At 34.7% G+C, this 18,500-nt stretch overlaps 1 protein-coding gene across 2 annotated transcripts in view; it reads right to left on the bottom strand.

The window, feature by feature from the left end:
* The window catches only part of Dpp10 (Dipeptidyl peptidase 10), a 521,190-nt gene that overhangs the window by 96,645 nt on the left and 406,045 nt on the right, over positions 1 to 18,500 (bottom strand). For both annotated transcript variants that reach the window (XM_081743917.1, XM_081743914.1), the window contains exon 6: positions 9,950 to 10,161. In XM_081743917.1, the coding sequence (XP_081600043.1) occupies positions 9,950 to 10,161 (212 nt within the window). The remainder of the gene's footprint in view (positions 1 to 9,949; positions 10,162 to 18,500) is intronic.

Below are 18,500 nucleotides of genomic sequence, written 5' to 3'. Positions count from 1 at the left end.
CTCTTGTATCTTGTAGTATTGGACCTTCCCCCTAAAATAAAATAAAATAAACTTTGTACTCCTCTCAAAAAAATTTCTGTGTGCGTGCACCCTTGATTTAGACCCTGAGCCACGTAGCATCTAAGAAAATGCAAACGAAATAGGTTAAGGATGTCTTATATTGAAAATATGTCGTGACAGCGATGTCTCATATCTAAAAAAAATGTATTTGTTTTTATTGGAAGAGATCAGTCTCGTTTTATCTTTGGCACAACCCTAGAGTATATAAGGACGTATCCTAGGTAGCCAGCTTATTGGAATTCAGAGCCGTTCGCAGGAAGTTTAAAATCCGATCTCGTTAATGTGGGATACATGTCACAAGAATTTATGGGGTGTGTTATGGATCTTGGGAGAAGGACTGATACCTTCTGCACAATAAATAAATATGGAGAAATATGTTCGTCTCCTTGCAAAATAATGTCTATTTTTCGATAGTTGATTACAAACAGAATAACCAATCACTGGCGCCGATCTCTGTATAACTTTGGGGGAGCTCGTCCAGGTGTGTTTCTGTTTCTCCCTTTTCTTTCTCTCTCTTTCGTTTTCTTTTCCTATTTTTTTTATTGAAATATGATATAGTGGTTAAGAATATACTTACATAGTTGTGAATAAGATTTCTACAGGTGTTATAAAATTTGAATATATTTGTGCAGTATAAATTTATTACTAAATCATGTTAAATATTAATAAAAACAAACATTTTTCAGTTAGAACATGAAAGATAACAAATAATACTAGTCTATTCTTGATGCATTACTTAGCTTTTCCAAACGTGGTTCTCAAAGCTTTCAATGAAAATTTTAACAAGATCTTTCACATTAATTTCATCAACATGCACATGACCCAAGGCCGCACCGCTCAGGCGCCTTTGAGGCATTTTGTAGGTAAGTCTTGAGGTGCCGTAAAGCAGTAAGACTACGCTCAGCTTCACAGGGTGAAGCAGGTATAATTAGCCTTTTAAGTTAATTAATACTCATCGTACTTAAATTGCACAGTTTTCCAGTGTATTTATACAAAAATTAGAACAAGCATTTTACAACTAAGTAGAAACACACAGCACAGAGTGAAGTAGTTCCAGTATTGTTTTTACTTAAGAAAAAATACTGTTTCGACTTTTTATACGTGAATTAATGGCATGGAATTGAAGTAAACGAACTAGAGAATTGAAAACAAAAGAACATTCTAACAAAATTATGATTTCTTGGTTTTAGGGTATTTCAAAGACTCTTATTTAACTATTACTATTATTTTACTTTTACATGCATTCATATTTTAACAATCAATTCTGTTGCTAGTAATCGACGTTGTTCAAAATTCTTAGGAAACCAGACATGGTTGGTTCAAGACAAGATGGCGCCAGGATTCGACTGAGTGGACTCTTATTTCGTACAAATATTTTGTTCAATACAGTGTATACAGTGCATTTTGGACTTTATTTACACAGTTTATTTTGTATGCATTTTTTGTAATTGTGGACATACCTGGCGTCAATGTATTTATTTACAATTTACTTACTTTGTAACAGTTTATTTATTATTTAGTACAGGTAGATTTGGTCTTATGCCCACACCAGTTGAGTTGCTGTTTGTGCAGCGACTAATATATATTTAGTGCAAAATAATTTAATAAATTTTTACTTTGGGATAAAATAGTGCAATAGTCGACTTAGCACAAAGTGCGGCGACCGTAATATTAAAAGCACACAGTTTTATCGAATGAATTGAATGAAACCATAAATGATTATTTTAATCTTACTTCGTGTCACACTGAGAAAAGTATTGGGAAAAACTTAATTTTAAATAGAACTTTCACATTATAATTAGCGTTGTATAGGATAAAAAGCGCTTTGCTCAGAGCTACAGATTTTGTGGCTGACAAATCATGACTCACGACTGCCATAATTTTATAACATGCCCTTAATACTCTTGGCTAAATATACACAACATAGAAGTCTACTCTTGACAACCCTGCAATTCGGAACTTATATTATAAAAGCTACAGTAATATGATTAATGCTTTCGCCGAACGGGCAGGAAGCCATAAAACATTCTAGCATATTATAGATTACCCACAATGCAGATATTAATTTTTATAGAAATTTATAGGTTATGCACACAAATTATGTCAGGTGTCTAGTAAGTGTAAGGAGCTGCCGCGGGTCTTCATGAATCTCGAAGTCAAGGAAGTATGAAGCCTTTGCCTCTACACGTACCCCTTGGATCTTCATGCCCTATCCGAAACTGGGGAAACGACATTTACTGTTTTTCAAGGATAGAGAAAGAGTACTATAGGTAAATAGATAAACTTACATACGTATGTAGAGGAAATGTTAATATCCTAACTTGTAAGGAAGGCCGGAAATTGGGGATAAATATATTACTTTCCTGTGTCTCGAAGACAAAGAAATGTGGAGCCTTTACCTCTACACACGGTCCATGGGCCTTTATGCCCTGCTGCGATATGGGGAGATGGGATCTTTACGGTTTCTTAAAGATTGTGTAAAGCAGTATTGGGCAAATTTCAATCGGATTAACAATTAACAATTAATCTGTAAATTTAATTGTTAATTGCAATTAACAAAGTAAGTAGGTGTCAATTGTTAATTGTAGTTGGCCATCAGTAAATGAAAATCAATTGCAACTAATCAATCGATTAAAAGTAATTGCGATTAAATTCAGTCATTCAATTGCAATTGAAACTAATTGACAATTAATTCAATTGCAATTACTTTCCATAGCAATTACTTTCAATTGATTGATTAATTGCAATTGATTTTTACTGATTAATGGCCAACACTAGTTGTGTACACAGTAGACGTCTGCACGGGCTCGAGTTAAGCCCGCGGGCCGGAATCGGGACTACAAAGCATATATCACTTCGGGCCCGAACCGGCCTCAGGCCGTAAATTTTTAAATATATAACCCTATTTCTCGGGCCTTTTCGAGCCTAACTTCGTAAATGTACTGTATAACGATATTTATTGTACCATTCTCTCTGGAGAACTTTTAAAGCACAACTTCAGAACTAAACCTCTAATTATTGTAAACAAAAATGCAGTTTTCTGTTCATTATTAAGTTTCAGTAATTCAGGCTTATTTCGGGCTAATTTGATTATCGCATGAGCTCGGGACGGGCTCGGGTCTAAATGCTAAAACATATTTCGGACTCGGGTCGGGCCTCACATTATAAGTTAATGGGCCAGGCCGGGCCTGGGCTAAAAATTCCGGCCCATGCAGACCTATACTACACAGGGTGAGATCAGACCACCTTGCCAGGCATTTTCTCAGCTCGTAATTTACGTAGAAACTTCAAATAAAAAAATAAATGAGCAAACCATATGTAAGAAATCAAATGGTGATGCTTACATATCTAGTGGCGTAGCGAGAATACCTCCACGGAGAATCAACTGCAAAATTTCAAATGGAATGTGGTATCGATTTCGATTTCTTTGTATTGTTGAAAAAGAAAGTATTGTTGAAAAAGAAACAAACTTGTACACGAAACACTTTTGTTAAATTCTACGGTTTGGCATGTGCGTCTTTTATTTGTTGTTGCTATTATCAGACACCCGGACCAGACATTTTTCTCAGCTTGTAGTGCAAGTAGACACTTCAAACAAAACATTAAAAGACCAAATTGTATGTGAGGAATCAAAAGGTTGTGCTTGTGCTTCCATATCTAGTGGCGTAGTGAGAATATCTCCATGGGGTATCAACGGTAACATTTCAAAACGAAAGTGGTACGAATTTTGATTTCTTTGGAAGTATTATTGAAAAAGAAGCAACTTTCATAGGAAACACTTTTCGTTAATTCTATGGTTTGGCATCTTCGTTAGTTATTTGTTGCTGAATTGTTACTATCAGGCCACCCGTGCCAGGCATATTTCTCGGCTTGTAGTGCATGTGGACACTTCAAACAAAACAAAAAATAATTACCAAATCGTATGTGAGGAATCAATTGGTAATGCTTGCATATCCAGAGGCGTAGCGAGAATACATCGACGGGGGATCAACTGTAAAATTTCAAATGGAAAATGGTATCAATTCGATTTCTCTGAAAGTATTATTAAAAAAGAAACAACTTTTACACAAAACACTTTTCGTTAAATTCTATGGTTTGGCATCTACGTCTGTTATTTGTTGTTGAATTGCTACTATAGAGCAACAGTTTTAGTTGGCAATGACTCGAAAAGAACACCAGATAACACATGCTCTAGGGAATAGTACTCTTGTTGAAAACTGTTTACAGCATTCATTATCAAATGTTACGACATATAGAACTTAGTTTAAATTCCAGGGTAGGTATCAATTTAAAACATAGAAAAACACTCTTTGGTTTTAAGTAAAGCTATGTATGAAACAATTTTGGATGTAAATTCCCAGCAATTAATCAGTCAAACAGACCTAAAATTTCAAACTTATGAAATCACTGCCCCAGTTCTGTGCTTCTTAACGCAAAATCACTCGTGTAGACATTTTAATAGAAATCACTTCCCGGAACTCATTGCACAAATAATTGTTCAAAAATAGTACAAATAAACAAACTGAAGATAATAAATAAATAAATAACGTGAACTGCAAGTTCTGCACATCTTCATCAATATGTCATATTTGGTCCAAAAAACCCACAATAGATGTTCAAAGGATCGTTCAGCACCTGCGATGCACATGCGAATACTGGGATATTGTTGACTGCTCTTAACAGTTCATTTGCACTGAGTCCATGGCAGATATTACGGATCCTCTCCATTATATCGTCCTTTGTAGTAGAACGCTCTTGCTAAACCAACTTCTTTACACGTCTCCAAAAGAAAGAAAACAAGCGGATTCAGATCAGGAGAACGAGGAAATCGGGCCTTCTCTTCCGATCCACCTGTTTGGGAATAAACGAGCAACAATTTGTCTGGCCACTCTCTCAAAATGAGCAGGGTAACCGTCTTGTTGTAGCCACATCATTTCACGAGTTGCTAGTGGGACATCTTCCAAGAGCTCACAAAGAACATCCGATAAAACAATAGCGTATCATACCCCTCTTAAGTACTTTCGAAGAAATGACAGCCAATTTTGGCCTTCCACTATGCCACACTAGACATTCACACTTCAGATATGTAGATTGTCAATTTTTCGTGCCCAATGAGGATTCTTGCTGGTGAGCGTTTTGTATGTTGACATCCATCCACAGAAGTTCTGGTGAAAACATGGGTTCCTGGTGCTAATACACTGACAAAACTCCAGACGGTTATGGAAATCTTGTTCTCGGTGTTCCTGATGCAGATGAACGTGGTAAGAATAGAACGCATTATTGTGCAGAATCCTTCAAACCGTCATGTGGATCATAGCAGCATCCCTGGCTAATCGTATTGTCGAGATTTGGGGGACCGTTCCAGGAGACCGTTCATCCTCAACACGGCGTCTGATTTGCTAACATTTGTTGTGGTGAGAATTGACATGCACAGTGCTCTGCACACGAAGTTCCTAGCGCCGAAACACTTCTCTCGACTGCGCAACACGGTCGAGAAACCGTTCACTATACAGCTGCTTGGCCTCGCGATAATTCTGCCTACATTCACCCAACACCATTAATATGTCAAAAGCTTCGATATTCGAAAACATCGTGTTAGTCTCCTCAAGCACATGCGTTAATAGACACTAGGATGAAATCAACAAACATTCAATTGTTTATATCTTAAGTACAATTAAAAAATATTCAACTGTTTTATATAGGAACGTTTTCGTTTCTTTTTCCACTTCGTCATATGGCACTAAGTAAAGCCTTTTTCGCTACTAATAACCATTCCTTTCTCTCTTATTTTAGAGCTTCTTTTTTCTTGATCTCTTCTTCACCTATGTCTCAACCGTTTGTTTTAATTCTTCACACTTCCATCATTCCTCTTTTTTGTATCTTTTTCTTTCAATTCAACTTCTACTTTTATCTTCCTTGACTAATTCTTCTCTCTCTTCCCCTTCTCTTTTATCTTTACACATCTTTATTGTTCTACTATCTACTTTACTCTATTGTTTTGCTTCTATGTATTTTCTACGCTCACTGTTTACTATGTCTGCTTTGGATTTCTTCTATTGTTCCTATTCGGTCCTTTTCATCTATTATTGTGGATCTCGTAGATATTCCCTGACTCATATTAAAGTGTTTCGCTTCTTCTACCAGGTTCTCGGTATAGTGTCTACAGACTTGATTCCTCTGGTATCGATTTTCATGTTCAGGATTTTTGTGTTTTACCTCTGAATTTCGTTTTACTAACTGAATTCGATTAGTTACCAGTGGGCATATTTTCTTCTCTGTATTGGCTACCTGTATGGAGTTTAAAATAAAATCATCCACTGAATTAAAGTTTTGTTCACGTTCTATATTCGTATTTGCTTTTATGTCATCTAATGCATTTTGTAATTCAGTAAGGATGAAGATCTTGTCTTTCATCTCAATGTCTTCTTCACCAGGTAACTCATTAATTCTTCTTTTGTACCTATTCGTATCCTTTCATGGACAATACTGTGCAAATTGTCTATATTCATTACAATTCGTATATTGTGCGCCGCTAGCTGGACATTAATATCTTAAATGTTGTTTCCCGCATGCTACACAACCATATCGATAAAGTTCATATTTTCCTGACACTTATTTTAACGGAACCCATTGATTTGGATGTAGTTGTCTTGGTACGATTTTTGTATCTTTTCGTTGATCTTTTGCAGCATTCACGTGTAGCAGGGAAAAATGGTTTTGTACACTGATTTAACAATGCACACCGCTTAGATATAGCAAATCAGGTAGATTTGCTGGAAAAGGAAACAATCATATTTTATAAATTGGATTTAAGAGTGGAACAAGTGAATGCTACGGCTCTGACAGCATTATTGACCTTTATTCGGGCCTATTTATCTGTTCCATACTTTCAGCCTGTGGTGTACAGATACGAAAGCGTTGTAAACATGGTCATGCGTGCATCAGGAATCATAAAAATCATAGTGACGTACCAAGACGGAAGGGGAATTGCCTCCCTAATTTAATGTGGGGAGTTATAAAAGCACCCAAGTTTTTGTTTTGTACAAATTAGTACCTAACTGAAGAGTGCAAAGCATTTTCCGAAATTAAATCTAGCAAGCTAAACATGCGAATATTACTTCATATTCTTACAGTTCTCCTATGTTGCACCACGATTTTGAATTTGAGAAAAACCTGATGTTATACGCTTCTGTAGGGGTGGTATAAACTTTCGACTGCATTGTTTCTACTGAGATCCCTGCTACTATATAAACAGTGCCTCTTTCCGGTCTATGCATTCTGTATTCCTTTTAACGCCTTGATTTAAGAAATGGTATCGTAAATTTGAAATAAAATATGCGCCGACCATATTATGTATTTATTTTGTCACAAATGATTCTTAGGGGCTTTTGGTAGAGTAACAAATGCCACGGAATTGAAAAAATCCGATGTCGGAAAAATTCCGGAATTCGGAAAAATCTGGAATTCGAAAAAGTTTCGTAGTTTTTCCGAATTACGAAATTTTTTCGAAATCGGATTTTTTAAATTCTGGAATTTTTCCGAATTTCGGAAGTTTTTCGATTTTACTTTCTGGATTCCGGAAAGTAAAAATTAAGGAATTAGCCATCTCTAATACATACATATCTTATCTTTAATTTTAATTGCTGACTTCAATTGCAATTAACAATTACAAGTTTCAATTGTCAATTACAATTTACAATTAAATGTTTCAATTGCACTCTTTGCCATTGAAATTAACAATTAAAGTTTTAATTACCTCGTGACCAATTAACAATTAACAATTGACGTAAATTTAATTGGAACTTTTATGATTGAATTTAATTGCAATTTAAATTAATGGAAAAGAACAAATTGAGATCAATTGCAATTGAAATCGCAATTAATTTTCAGAGCAGTTACTTTCAATTGATTAATCAATTGCAATTTATTTCAATTGATTTTGCCCAACACTAGAGTAGAGTTACTACAGATAAAATAGTAAATATATTTTGAGGAAATGTTCATATTAGCTGATCTGAATAGAGTAGATAAATTGTCTAGTAGCCTTAGATAATTTATCCTACTCTATACTACAGAAAGTTACTAAACTTATTATAGGTTGCACGATGACTGAGGGAGAGTGCTCATGGTCTGATTGGAAAGGTTTACGGTTGGATCCTAGATCATTTTAATTTTTTGAGGTCAACACTGTGCCAGTAGGATTCTGAGGGCTTTTACGCTTTATACCACAAATCCTCTTTTCATTTACTTGGAACAATTGTTTCTTCCTTATCCTATAGAACGCCAAACTAAAAAGCTTTGTTAAATCTGTACCTATTAACAAATGCTACTAAAATTATTCAAACAATTATATTATTGTTTAACTGAATCCTTTAGTCAAGAAAATTCTTCTTATTTCAGCAACTTTGGGTTATTCGAACCGGTTTTCGTTACTGGAATGAATTATTCAAACATTGTTTTGCTGTTCTAATAATGTTTCATTATTTGATTTAACATTTCGGATATATTTTAATTTAAATAATTATTACAACAAGTTTTCATCATCATTGAAAAAACTTTCCGTTATTCGAATAATTATTCAAAGAATTTTCCGTTATTCGAAAAATCATTCAAAGAATATTTCGTTATTCGAATAATTATTCAAAGAATATTCCGTTATTCGAAAAATCATTCAAAGAATATTTCGTTATTTGAATAATTATTAAAAGAATATTTTATTTTCGAATAATTATTCAAATTGTTTTTCGTTATTCCAATAATTATTCAAAGAACAATTTGTTATCGAATAATTATTCAAAAATACTTTGTTATTCGAATAATTATTCAAAAATACTTTGTTATTCGAATAATTATTCAAAGAATACTTCGTTATTCGAATAATTATTTAAAGAATACTTCGTTATTCAAATAATTATTCAAAGAATACTTCGTTACTCAAATAATTGTTAAAAAATACTTCGTTATTCGAGTAATTATTCAAAGAATACTTCATTATTCAAATAATTATTCAAAAAATACTTCGTTATTCGGATAATTATTAAAAAATACTTCGTTATTCTAATAATTATTCAAAGAATACTTCGTTATTCGTATAATTATTTAAAGAATACTTCGTTATTTGAATAAATATTTCAACGATTTTTTTTTCTTGAAATATTATTTGAACAATTTACTTGATGCTTAAATAATTACTCGAATAATTATCTTATTCGAATAAATATTCGAACCCAATTTTTCATTATTCCAACAGTTGTTTGTTAGTTTTACAATTATTTGAACAATTTTTCGTTATTAAAGTAATTATTTGACCAATTTCCTTGTTACGTGAATAATTAGTCGCACATTTGTTTCATTCGAATTCTCTTAGGCTTGGAAGTGCTCGATTTCTCTGAGCGGAAAGATGACGTAATTACATCGGCCACTTGGAAATGATTGCTACACAGCTACTAACTTTGCTTACACTTTTCCTAATTTGAAAGAAATCAAATATTGCACTTCAAAATATATAACAAAGGTATAAACAGAGTATTTACAAATATAATTTCTCATACACAAACTAAATACAACTTTCTTACAAGGCTGTCTATAATCTTTATTATAAATTAACTAGAAATGTTACAGTTTCGGAAGTATATCACTTCCTTCTTCAGACTACTACTCCAACTGAAATCATAAATCTTCAATATGATTTGAGTTGGAGTGGTAGTCTAAAGAAGGAAGTGATATAGTGATATACTTCCGAAACTATAACATTTCTAGTTAATTTATAATAAAGATTATAGACAGTCTTGTAAGCAAGTTGTATTTAGTTTGTGTTTAAGATAGACACAAGGCCTTTTTATCGTAATATAAATTATCGTATAAATAAGGAAATGAACATAGAACTTACCTTCATAAACGTAGTCTGGAACGCCGTTGCTGATAATTCCAGGGACCGCTGTATCTGTCACTCTGTAAGAGGCATCGCCTCGTGGTCCTGGTCTGTACCAAATATCGTAGTTGTAGACCATTATAAGCGCATGATCCCTTGGTGTCCAGTCAGCATATAACAAATAAGGATGGCCTGGCTCCTCGGGCGTAGGTGTCAAAGCAATCACATCCCTTAGTAAGATAAAAGAAAAACAATGCATTAGAGTGGCGTTTTTAAATCTCTCTCAGCTCTTTTTGCATACTTGTGATTACAATTCTATGGCGCTCCTATTAAAAAAATGGAATTTTAAAAATTTACTTTCGAGCGAGATAGAAGAAACGACAGGTGATCGTGTAAAAAATCTAAATTTCAACGGATTCACACGTTTCATGGACTCTACATGCTGATAAAGTGATTAAAAAAATATTTGTCCGTCTGTTAGTTCGTCCCGATGTATGTACTGTTCATATTGTATCTCCTTTCTTTTGCATCTAGAATGTATATGTCGTTTATTATGCTCTAAAAAAAATACAGCCTCATACTATACGAAAAATAGTAACGTGGATTTAATAACACCTCACTTAAACAATCTGATTCTACAAGAAGAATGTTTTCGAAATGCAAGGTATATGACAATGGTTCCCAAACTTTCAGGCAGTATGAACTCAATCTTGCTGGAAAACTATTTTTCATGTATCTTACAGTGGATGGTTAAATGAATAAATATGCAGTGGTGTACATAGATTTTCATAAAATTCATATCTCGAATGTTTATAATAATAATGTTTATTGATAATCTTTTCAATGCTTCCGGAGGTTGCAAATAAATTCTTCTTGCTCAGGATTTGTAGGCTTTTTATTCATGTGGTTAAATTTTATTTTATTATACTATGTTGTATAAGTGAGCTGTTAAAATCATATAATATTGCATGAGAATTCCAAAAAAATTCTGATTGATATTATTGCAAGTAATATAAGGATAGCTAAATCTTCCTTGTTATACTAATTAAACGACTCTCTGGCCTATAGAACTTGAATTTTCAATGCCACATTCACAGATACTCTCTATTGGCTTCTATTCTTAGCCAACTGGATCCAGTTTCTACTCAGGATCTCTATTTCTGTGAGATTAATCTTAATATTATCTTCCCTTCTAGGCTTTCCTAATGATCTTTTGTCAATTGAACTTCCAGTTAAAATGTTGAAAGTTCTCTTATTTTCTTTCTTTCTGGCTGCATGACCTCCACACCTGAGCCTGTTAAATTTAATGTCCATAAACTGTATAAATTATACAGCTCCTCAAATATGAAGTACCGTATACGTCCTTCCCTTTTCCCGTCCCCTTTGAGAGAAAATTTGCCTCAGGATTTTATTTTCAAATAGTTTCAGCTTGTGTTTTTCCTTCAAAGCAAGCAACGATGTTTTGTAACCATACAGCACAATGGGCATAATCATCATTCTTTTATATCTTAAGCTTCAAATTCTCCAACAGAGTTCACGAAAACAAAAGCGTTTGGAGTGAATGGTAAGACGACGAATTCTCTACTTTCGATCGACATTTTGTTTTTTTCGTGTATATGAGTTTGGTCTGTTAATGTTTATCCTCTACCTATCATCTGAATGCAAGGCCGGATACAGTATTGTCTGAGTGTGTGTGTGTGTGTGGGGGGGGAAGGGGTACGCCATAATTCCCCAAATACCCAATCACACTGAAACTCTTCAAAGTGACATGTGACAATATTCTTTACCCCTAACAACGCTGATGCATAGAACGAGGGGAGACTTTTAAAGGGGTTGCAAGTGTTATGTAGGAAAAAATGTTTTCTCCTCTTGGTTTCTGTTTTCTTCCTTACTTGAGAAATGTTACATTGTTTTGCTTGGTGAATCCTTTTCCTTCAACTTTTAGAAAACCGACTTAAACTATTGCTTTTGCAAAACTCTGCTTTCTTCTAAGCCCCAAACGGAAACATGATGGCAGAAAGTTTCGGAAAGTGTTCCTACTTTCACAGCTAGTTTCTCATTTTAGATAGTGTATATTTGCAACGAATGAGGGGGTGCACGTGTACCGGTGAACCCCCCTAAATTCGACCCCCTCTAAATGTATGAAATTTGTCAAGAAGTTTGTTAAAAATGAAATGAAATCGTTCTGTTTTAAGTCCGACGTTTATATCCTTTAACATAAAGGAAACAGATTGTTAATAAAAAATGAATGGTTACGAAAGAGAGTGGTCCACTCTCATTACCTACCCTTTAACTTCATCTCATGCTGTATATAGCAAGTAGAGAAAAGATAAAACGAAAATTAAAAATGGTTTATTTTAAACTAAACTTGACAGTTGATAATCAAAGAGAAGCAAACTCTAAGTTTGTCTTTTCTGATGTAGGGACTGCAATGGAAAAACCGTTGCGGTAGTTTTAAATGTGAATTTTTGTTTAAATTAATGTTTTAAAAATGTTTCAGAGATCAGAAACTCGTGTTATTGATTACATTCATGTGACATTTACAACACAACCATATTTCTGTTGTTGAAGTGGCCACATGGCAATTAGTTGCGAGGAACTAAACTTCGGTTTCCAATATACAACATTTCAAAAATAACGACGAAAATAATTTCTAGTACTGATGATTGACAATGGGAACAAGAAGTCACTTATCACCTTTTAGTTCTGAGAGCACAGTGACAATCATATCTATTCGGAAGGGTACTTGATGGCAATGATAGAGGAAATAATAATCTTTGCACGATATTGTGGGTTAACTATGAATGTAATTATATCTGAGAAGGCTTTATGTGTTTAATGGGGTTGTTATATACTGAAAACAGAGGAGGTCTAATCTATATTAGCCAGAACCTAGGTTAGACAGTTCAGTTTCCTTCCTTCCAATATTATCATTGAGAAGTTGAGCCTTCTCCAAACGTTTCAGTGCCAATTTCGTGTTATTATTAAAAAAAAAAAAAAAAAAAAAAAACACTTGACTAAGTTTTAAAACATTACTTCCCAGGTGCATTTACATTTTTAGGTACCAAATTTCACAAAATTAAATCCCCACGTTAAGCGGGTTTGCATATCCAGGCTCCTAACTATGAAAACATTTACGCTCAGTCCAACCTCAATCATTTCACGAATTCAACCTGTTTTACGTATGTTATTAGGACATAATATCGATTGTGATTTTTCTAAAAACACTTTTATACATTGCAAGAGTTGTAACGTCCAAATATTTATTGAGAACTCATAGTCGTATCGGAATAAACAAAAGCGAGTATGGAACAGTAAACTGCTATAATAAAAGGCAAAAGAAGGTGTGCAAAGGCATACAAAACGGTCGAGTGGTTTCGGTCGATACACTATCGATCACATGTTTTTGAGTTCAAACCTGGCAGCAAGTTGTTTCTTTTTTAAGTGTCTTCCTATTTTCATCCGGAGGCTGAAAATAATTCTTTGAGTAACTCATTGAAAACTTATTTTGTTTCAAATTCGATTAGAACGGAAAATTATATGAATTGCGAATCTTAAATCCATATCTAAAAAAATGAAGTATACTCACTACTCTATTATCCTCTGATTTGTAACGATAAACTATTTATAAACAGTGGTGACTTCAGAAAATTATCCTCGGGGGGAATTTCAATATGCGGGTGGAGGGCAAACATTGGTAGTCCACATTGAGCACGATCGAATATATGGTCATGAAGGCGGAAATTTCTTAGCTCGAGAGGGGTCTCAAATTCTCCCTCAGATCACGTCCTGAAAGCATCATTGCTTAAAAGCTTTTCGTTACAAATATAATATTACACTTGTTTCTCGTTCTACATTTAGAATTGGTAAAATCATAACTTATAGAGGATTATAATAAAAGCATAAAAATTACAATACCAATCATGTATAAATTATCCTGTAAGTTACCAACTTTGGGTCAGATTAAAATTCAAATATTTGTTTTCGGATTGCACTTAGAAGTCCTCTCTATATAATCCTGATTGGAAAGCCATGTTTAACACTAATTAATTAATCAATATTTATACGAATATTTTTTTTATTTTACTATTTTTACTATTCAATAGTATATACACTTCATTTCCAAAATCAAAATCTCGAAAATGTATATTGCACGAGTGCAGACTTGCAAATAAATGATTATTTATCATATATATTGGTCTCTATTCGAAATTCTATTTAATCGAATCCGACAAGAACACAGACAGAAACATCGAGAACAGGTGAAAAAAAAGAGAGAGAAAGGCGTTGTACCCGGCGGGGACTGGAAGTAAGTTCGAATGGTGTTATATAAGCCGAACGCCTTAGACCACTCGGCTATGGTAACAACTAGTAATTGTAGCAAAGGCTTCGAGTAGTAGTTTTTATTACAGAATAACATTTTCTATTGCCTAAAATTTAAACCTAATTTACTTTGATATAATATATCTATTAATTTGTTACATGAACACGTTTTCGTTACTTTGATGAATGATATATGTTGTTGATATAGATTCTATTTCACGTTCGGTAAGTCTTTACTTTGACTCCAACTGTGACTTTAATCGGTTCTTATAGGTTCAGTTACTTCCTGGAACTGTATGTGCGTGAGTCACTGGTTGGAACTGTTCGTGCCTTTGGTGTGACGCCTTAGTTCATATTTTTCCCACTAGGTGTCTGTGTAGTCATATGGTAGTTTGTTAGTGTGATGTCACATGCTATGTGATCTGTGGTCACATGTTCTGTGTGCATGTATGTGTGTGCTGCATGCGGGAAGCGCGTAATTGAATTGGTTGAATTGAGTTAGAGAAAACCTATCATAGTTGTGGTCTAAAGCTGAAGATATTTTCGACCTATTGTAAAAGTGGGCGTTTATTGGTTTCTTGTTTGTAATAATAGCAAGTGTGCTCGGTTTAATAAAACGACGTGTGTGCGGAAAGGAACATTTTTGAGTAATGTTGAGTATTGCGCATGTGTTCTTGGTATCTTATTTTTTCGTGTGTGGAATCAGCAGTTATGAGTTCATTATTCATGAGTGTTCTCCTATGGCGAAATGGTGAGTGTTTTCTTTTTTTAATTCATATTATTTTTATTCTTGATTTGTTTTGCATTTGAGTATTAGGCAAAGTATTTGGTTTGCTGCTGCTTGTCCTATTGTCTTGTTGAGATGTAATTTTTTTTTTCTTTGTCATGCACTGATTTATGATTAGAGACGAGTGTTTTTTTTTTCTTAATTTTTCCCTTCTTATCTTAGCTTTATAGTAGTGGTGTGATTATTTATTATTATTTTGGATGTTTTTATGGTACTTGAGCGGGGGGTTTGGGGGCCGGTGGCCCCCCCATTTAGATTTGAAAATTCATAGCCACCGCTTCACCTGAATTGATGTTTAGTAACATTGTGGCCCTTGTACTTATAGTATAATTCTTAACATCGTATAGTAACATTGTGGCCCTTGTACTTATAGTATAATTCTTAACATTGTATAGTAACATTGTGGCCCTTGTACTTATAGTATAATTCTTAACATCGTACATTACTTTTACTGTGTTAGTAATCGATTCATGTGATCCGGTTCCGGGAGCAGTTTAGGAATGATTCCTAAACTGCTCCCGGAATCGGATCACATGAATCGGTTGAAGTCACTGTTTGGCTCAAAGTAAAAATTTGCCACACGTTCTTTCGTAAATATTATAGAAAGTATCAGGGTTATTTATGATCTTTCATGGAAATTGACTGGCGCATGCGCAGTACACAGACAGTTCAATTGGAAGGCGAGGAAGGAAACGCTAACACACTGTTAGAATGTTTCATCGCTGTGAAGTATAAAGAACAGCTAAAATGTATTTTACGCTTGCATTGCGTAAAGAATCACCAGGTTAATGTTTGTTCAAGTTCTTACTAATCAACTGGACTCATGAAAAATAATTAATATTGTCATTACTGCACAATATGAAGAATAAAGAACGTATATTACACCACATTGTTCTCGAATTCGAACTTAGCTAAGGAAGGGACAATAAACTAAATGTGATTTATTCATTCGAATTGAGATAATTCAATGAAACTAGAAATTACACAATCAAAAGGAAAAACATCGTTAAAAAGACAATAATACTATTATCCGAGATGTGAAATAAAGTTATTAATTAACTGAAATGAAAGTAATATTGGGCATGATATAGAGCAAGGAAAAAAGTAAATGTATTCTTAGAAACGTTCAAAGTAAGTTCACAAATACTTTTTGAAGATATACTGCTCTTCCTTTACGTTTTAACGAACTAATAAGTAAACAAGCAAAAGAAAAGAATGAAGAACGAAAGTATTGCTCTTGAAGAAATATAATAAATAAATGAAACTTAAATAGATGTTTACACAAAAAATAACACACTAGTACTTCGTGTAGTCACCCCCAGAGTCAGTAACTTCTTGAAGTCTGGAGGGGATACTAGATACAAGTCTCGAGCAATACGACGGTGTGTCACGAAAATGTTGCCACAGTTCCATAACATGATTTTGACGAAACGTTTGGTCTCTGTCTTCACGTCTCTCTTCCCATTCTTGCACCATGTAGGCCCACAGATGTTCAATTGGGTTCAAATCTGGGGATAGAGGGGGCCACTCAATACAAATTAACTCTGGATATTCACTTGGCCACTCTCGTGTTTGCCGGGAAGTGTGAACAGCACTGTTGTCATGCATAAATATATATTCTTCCTGTTCGGGGAAGTTTCTTTCTAAGGACGGTAACAACGTATTTTCGAGGATATTAATGTAAACACTGCTGTTCATTCTCTCAGGCACCACAACCAAATCTACAGGACCAGCAGCCATCATGTATCCCCAAAAGTGTGCTGATATTCGTCCTGAACAAGAAGTTCTGATAATATTTTGTTCAGCATACCTGGTTCCGCGCGGTCTATACAATATAACTCTGCCTTGTTGGTTAGACTTGAAAACCTTCTCGTCGGTCCAGATGACTAAGTCCCAATATGACTGAGGTTGGGTTATGTTATTCTGTGCCCATTCCATTCGCCTGGCCTTGTGAGTTTCAGTCAGGAGAGTCTTCCTAGCGGGTCTTGAACAGTGTAGACCAGCCCCCAATAATCTTCTTCTTATTGTTTCGTGAGAACAATTATATTCTCTGGCTTTGTCCAAGAGGATTGACGTGTGGCGTAGAGGTCTGTTGATTACTTCTGTAACTAAAGCTTGATCTTGAGCTGCAGTTGTCACTTTTGGTCTTCCACTTCTTGACCGAGACCTGAACCATTCACCACCTTCCTCATGTCGCTGAACCCATTTCTTGACCGTTTTCTTGTCACATCCCAGATCTCTAGCAATCCGAGGCACAGTTTGTCCCATATTTGCTCGGCCTATGATTTCTCTTCTCAGAGCAACAGACAGTTCTCCACAACCTTTAGAACGAGGCATTTTGAGAACCTGTTAGAAATTTGCGTTCTGGCGTGTATGACAAATGTCGGTAAAGTGCATCTTTCTGTTTCTACTGGGCATGCACCAGTCAATTTTCATAAAAGATCATAAATAATCCTGACAATTGCTGTAATATTTATGAACGAATACGTAGTAGAACCTATATTAACAACATCATTCGTCAAAGTAAAGAATACCGTAAACATAAAACAATTTCAACAGACTATTACATCAGGCCAAAATAGGCTTAAACTTCAGAGAATACAAAATAAATTTCATACTGTAACAAAAGATTGAACATGAATCACGCTTACTATATTTTTAACTTGTTACATTAGCCGAGTGGACTAAGGCATTCGGCTACAGATTCTGAGGCACCATTCGAGAGTAGTTCGAATCCCACCACAGTACAATTTGGTTTTACCTCTTCTTGACGTTGCTGTTTTGTGATCCTGCCGGATTCTATTAAATATAATTCCGTAATACGCTAAATATACGTAATATTTGAAGTTCTTAACCTCCCATTTTTACATTTTTCAAGCTCAATTCAGAAGAAAGAGGGAAAATGAAAGTACAAAGATTTACAATAATTACTTAGCATTTACTGTCATTGTAATTGTGGATATTTTATTTATGAAAATGTATAATGAACTAAAAATATATTTAGTAGGTCACATGTCTCCATTTTTCGATTCTAACTTGAAAGTTACAGTTTAGGCGGTGACATATCGAAGACCCAGGGGGTTGAGGGGGTTGTAACCCCTCCCATTGAAACTTTTATATTATATTGAAATAAAAAGTGTTTCAGTTTATAATCTTGGAAAAGCAACAATCACTGTGTGTGGAGGACTGCATGATTTATCACTTCCAAATGTGTAGAAGATACGACTGGATATTGTGTATAATCATTCAAGAAATATAAGACAACGAAGGGACTTGGTAAACCCTTCACGCCACCCCAGGAGGACGAAGTGCGTCCCGCCGTCCCTCGGTTGGGAACTACTGCTTGCGAGGGAAACATTCTAACAGTGTGTTAGCGTTTCCTTCCTCGCCTTCCAATTGAACTGTCTGTGTACTGCGCATGCGCCAGTCAATTTCCATAAAAGATCATAAATAACCCTG

Source organism: Thermobia domestica, chromosome 2 (assembly GCF_964235325.1).
Source record: "Thermobia domestica chromosome 2, izTheDome1.hap1.1, whole genome shotgun sequence".
In the NCBI taxonomy this organism is placed as follows: Eukaryota; Metazoa; Arthropoda; class Insecta; order Zygentoma; family Lepismatidae; genus Thermobia; species Thermobia domestica.
Note: the sequence above shows the minus strand (reverse complement) of the source record. Positions and strands in the feature narration are given on the sequence as shown.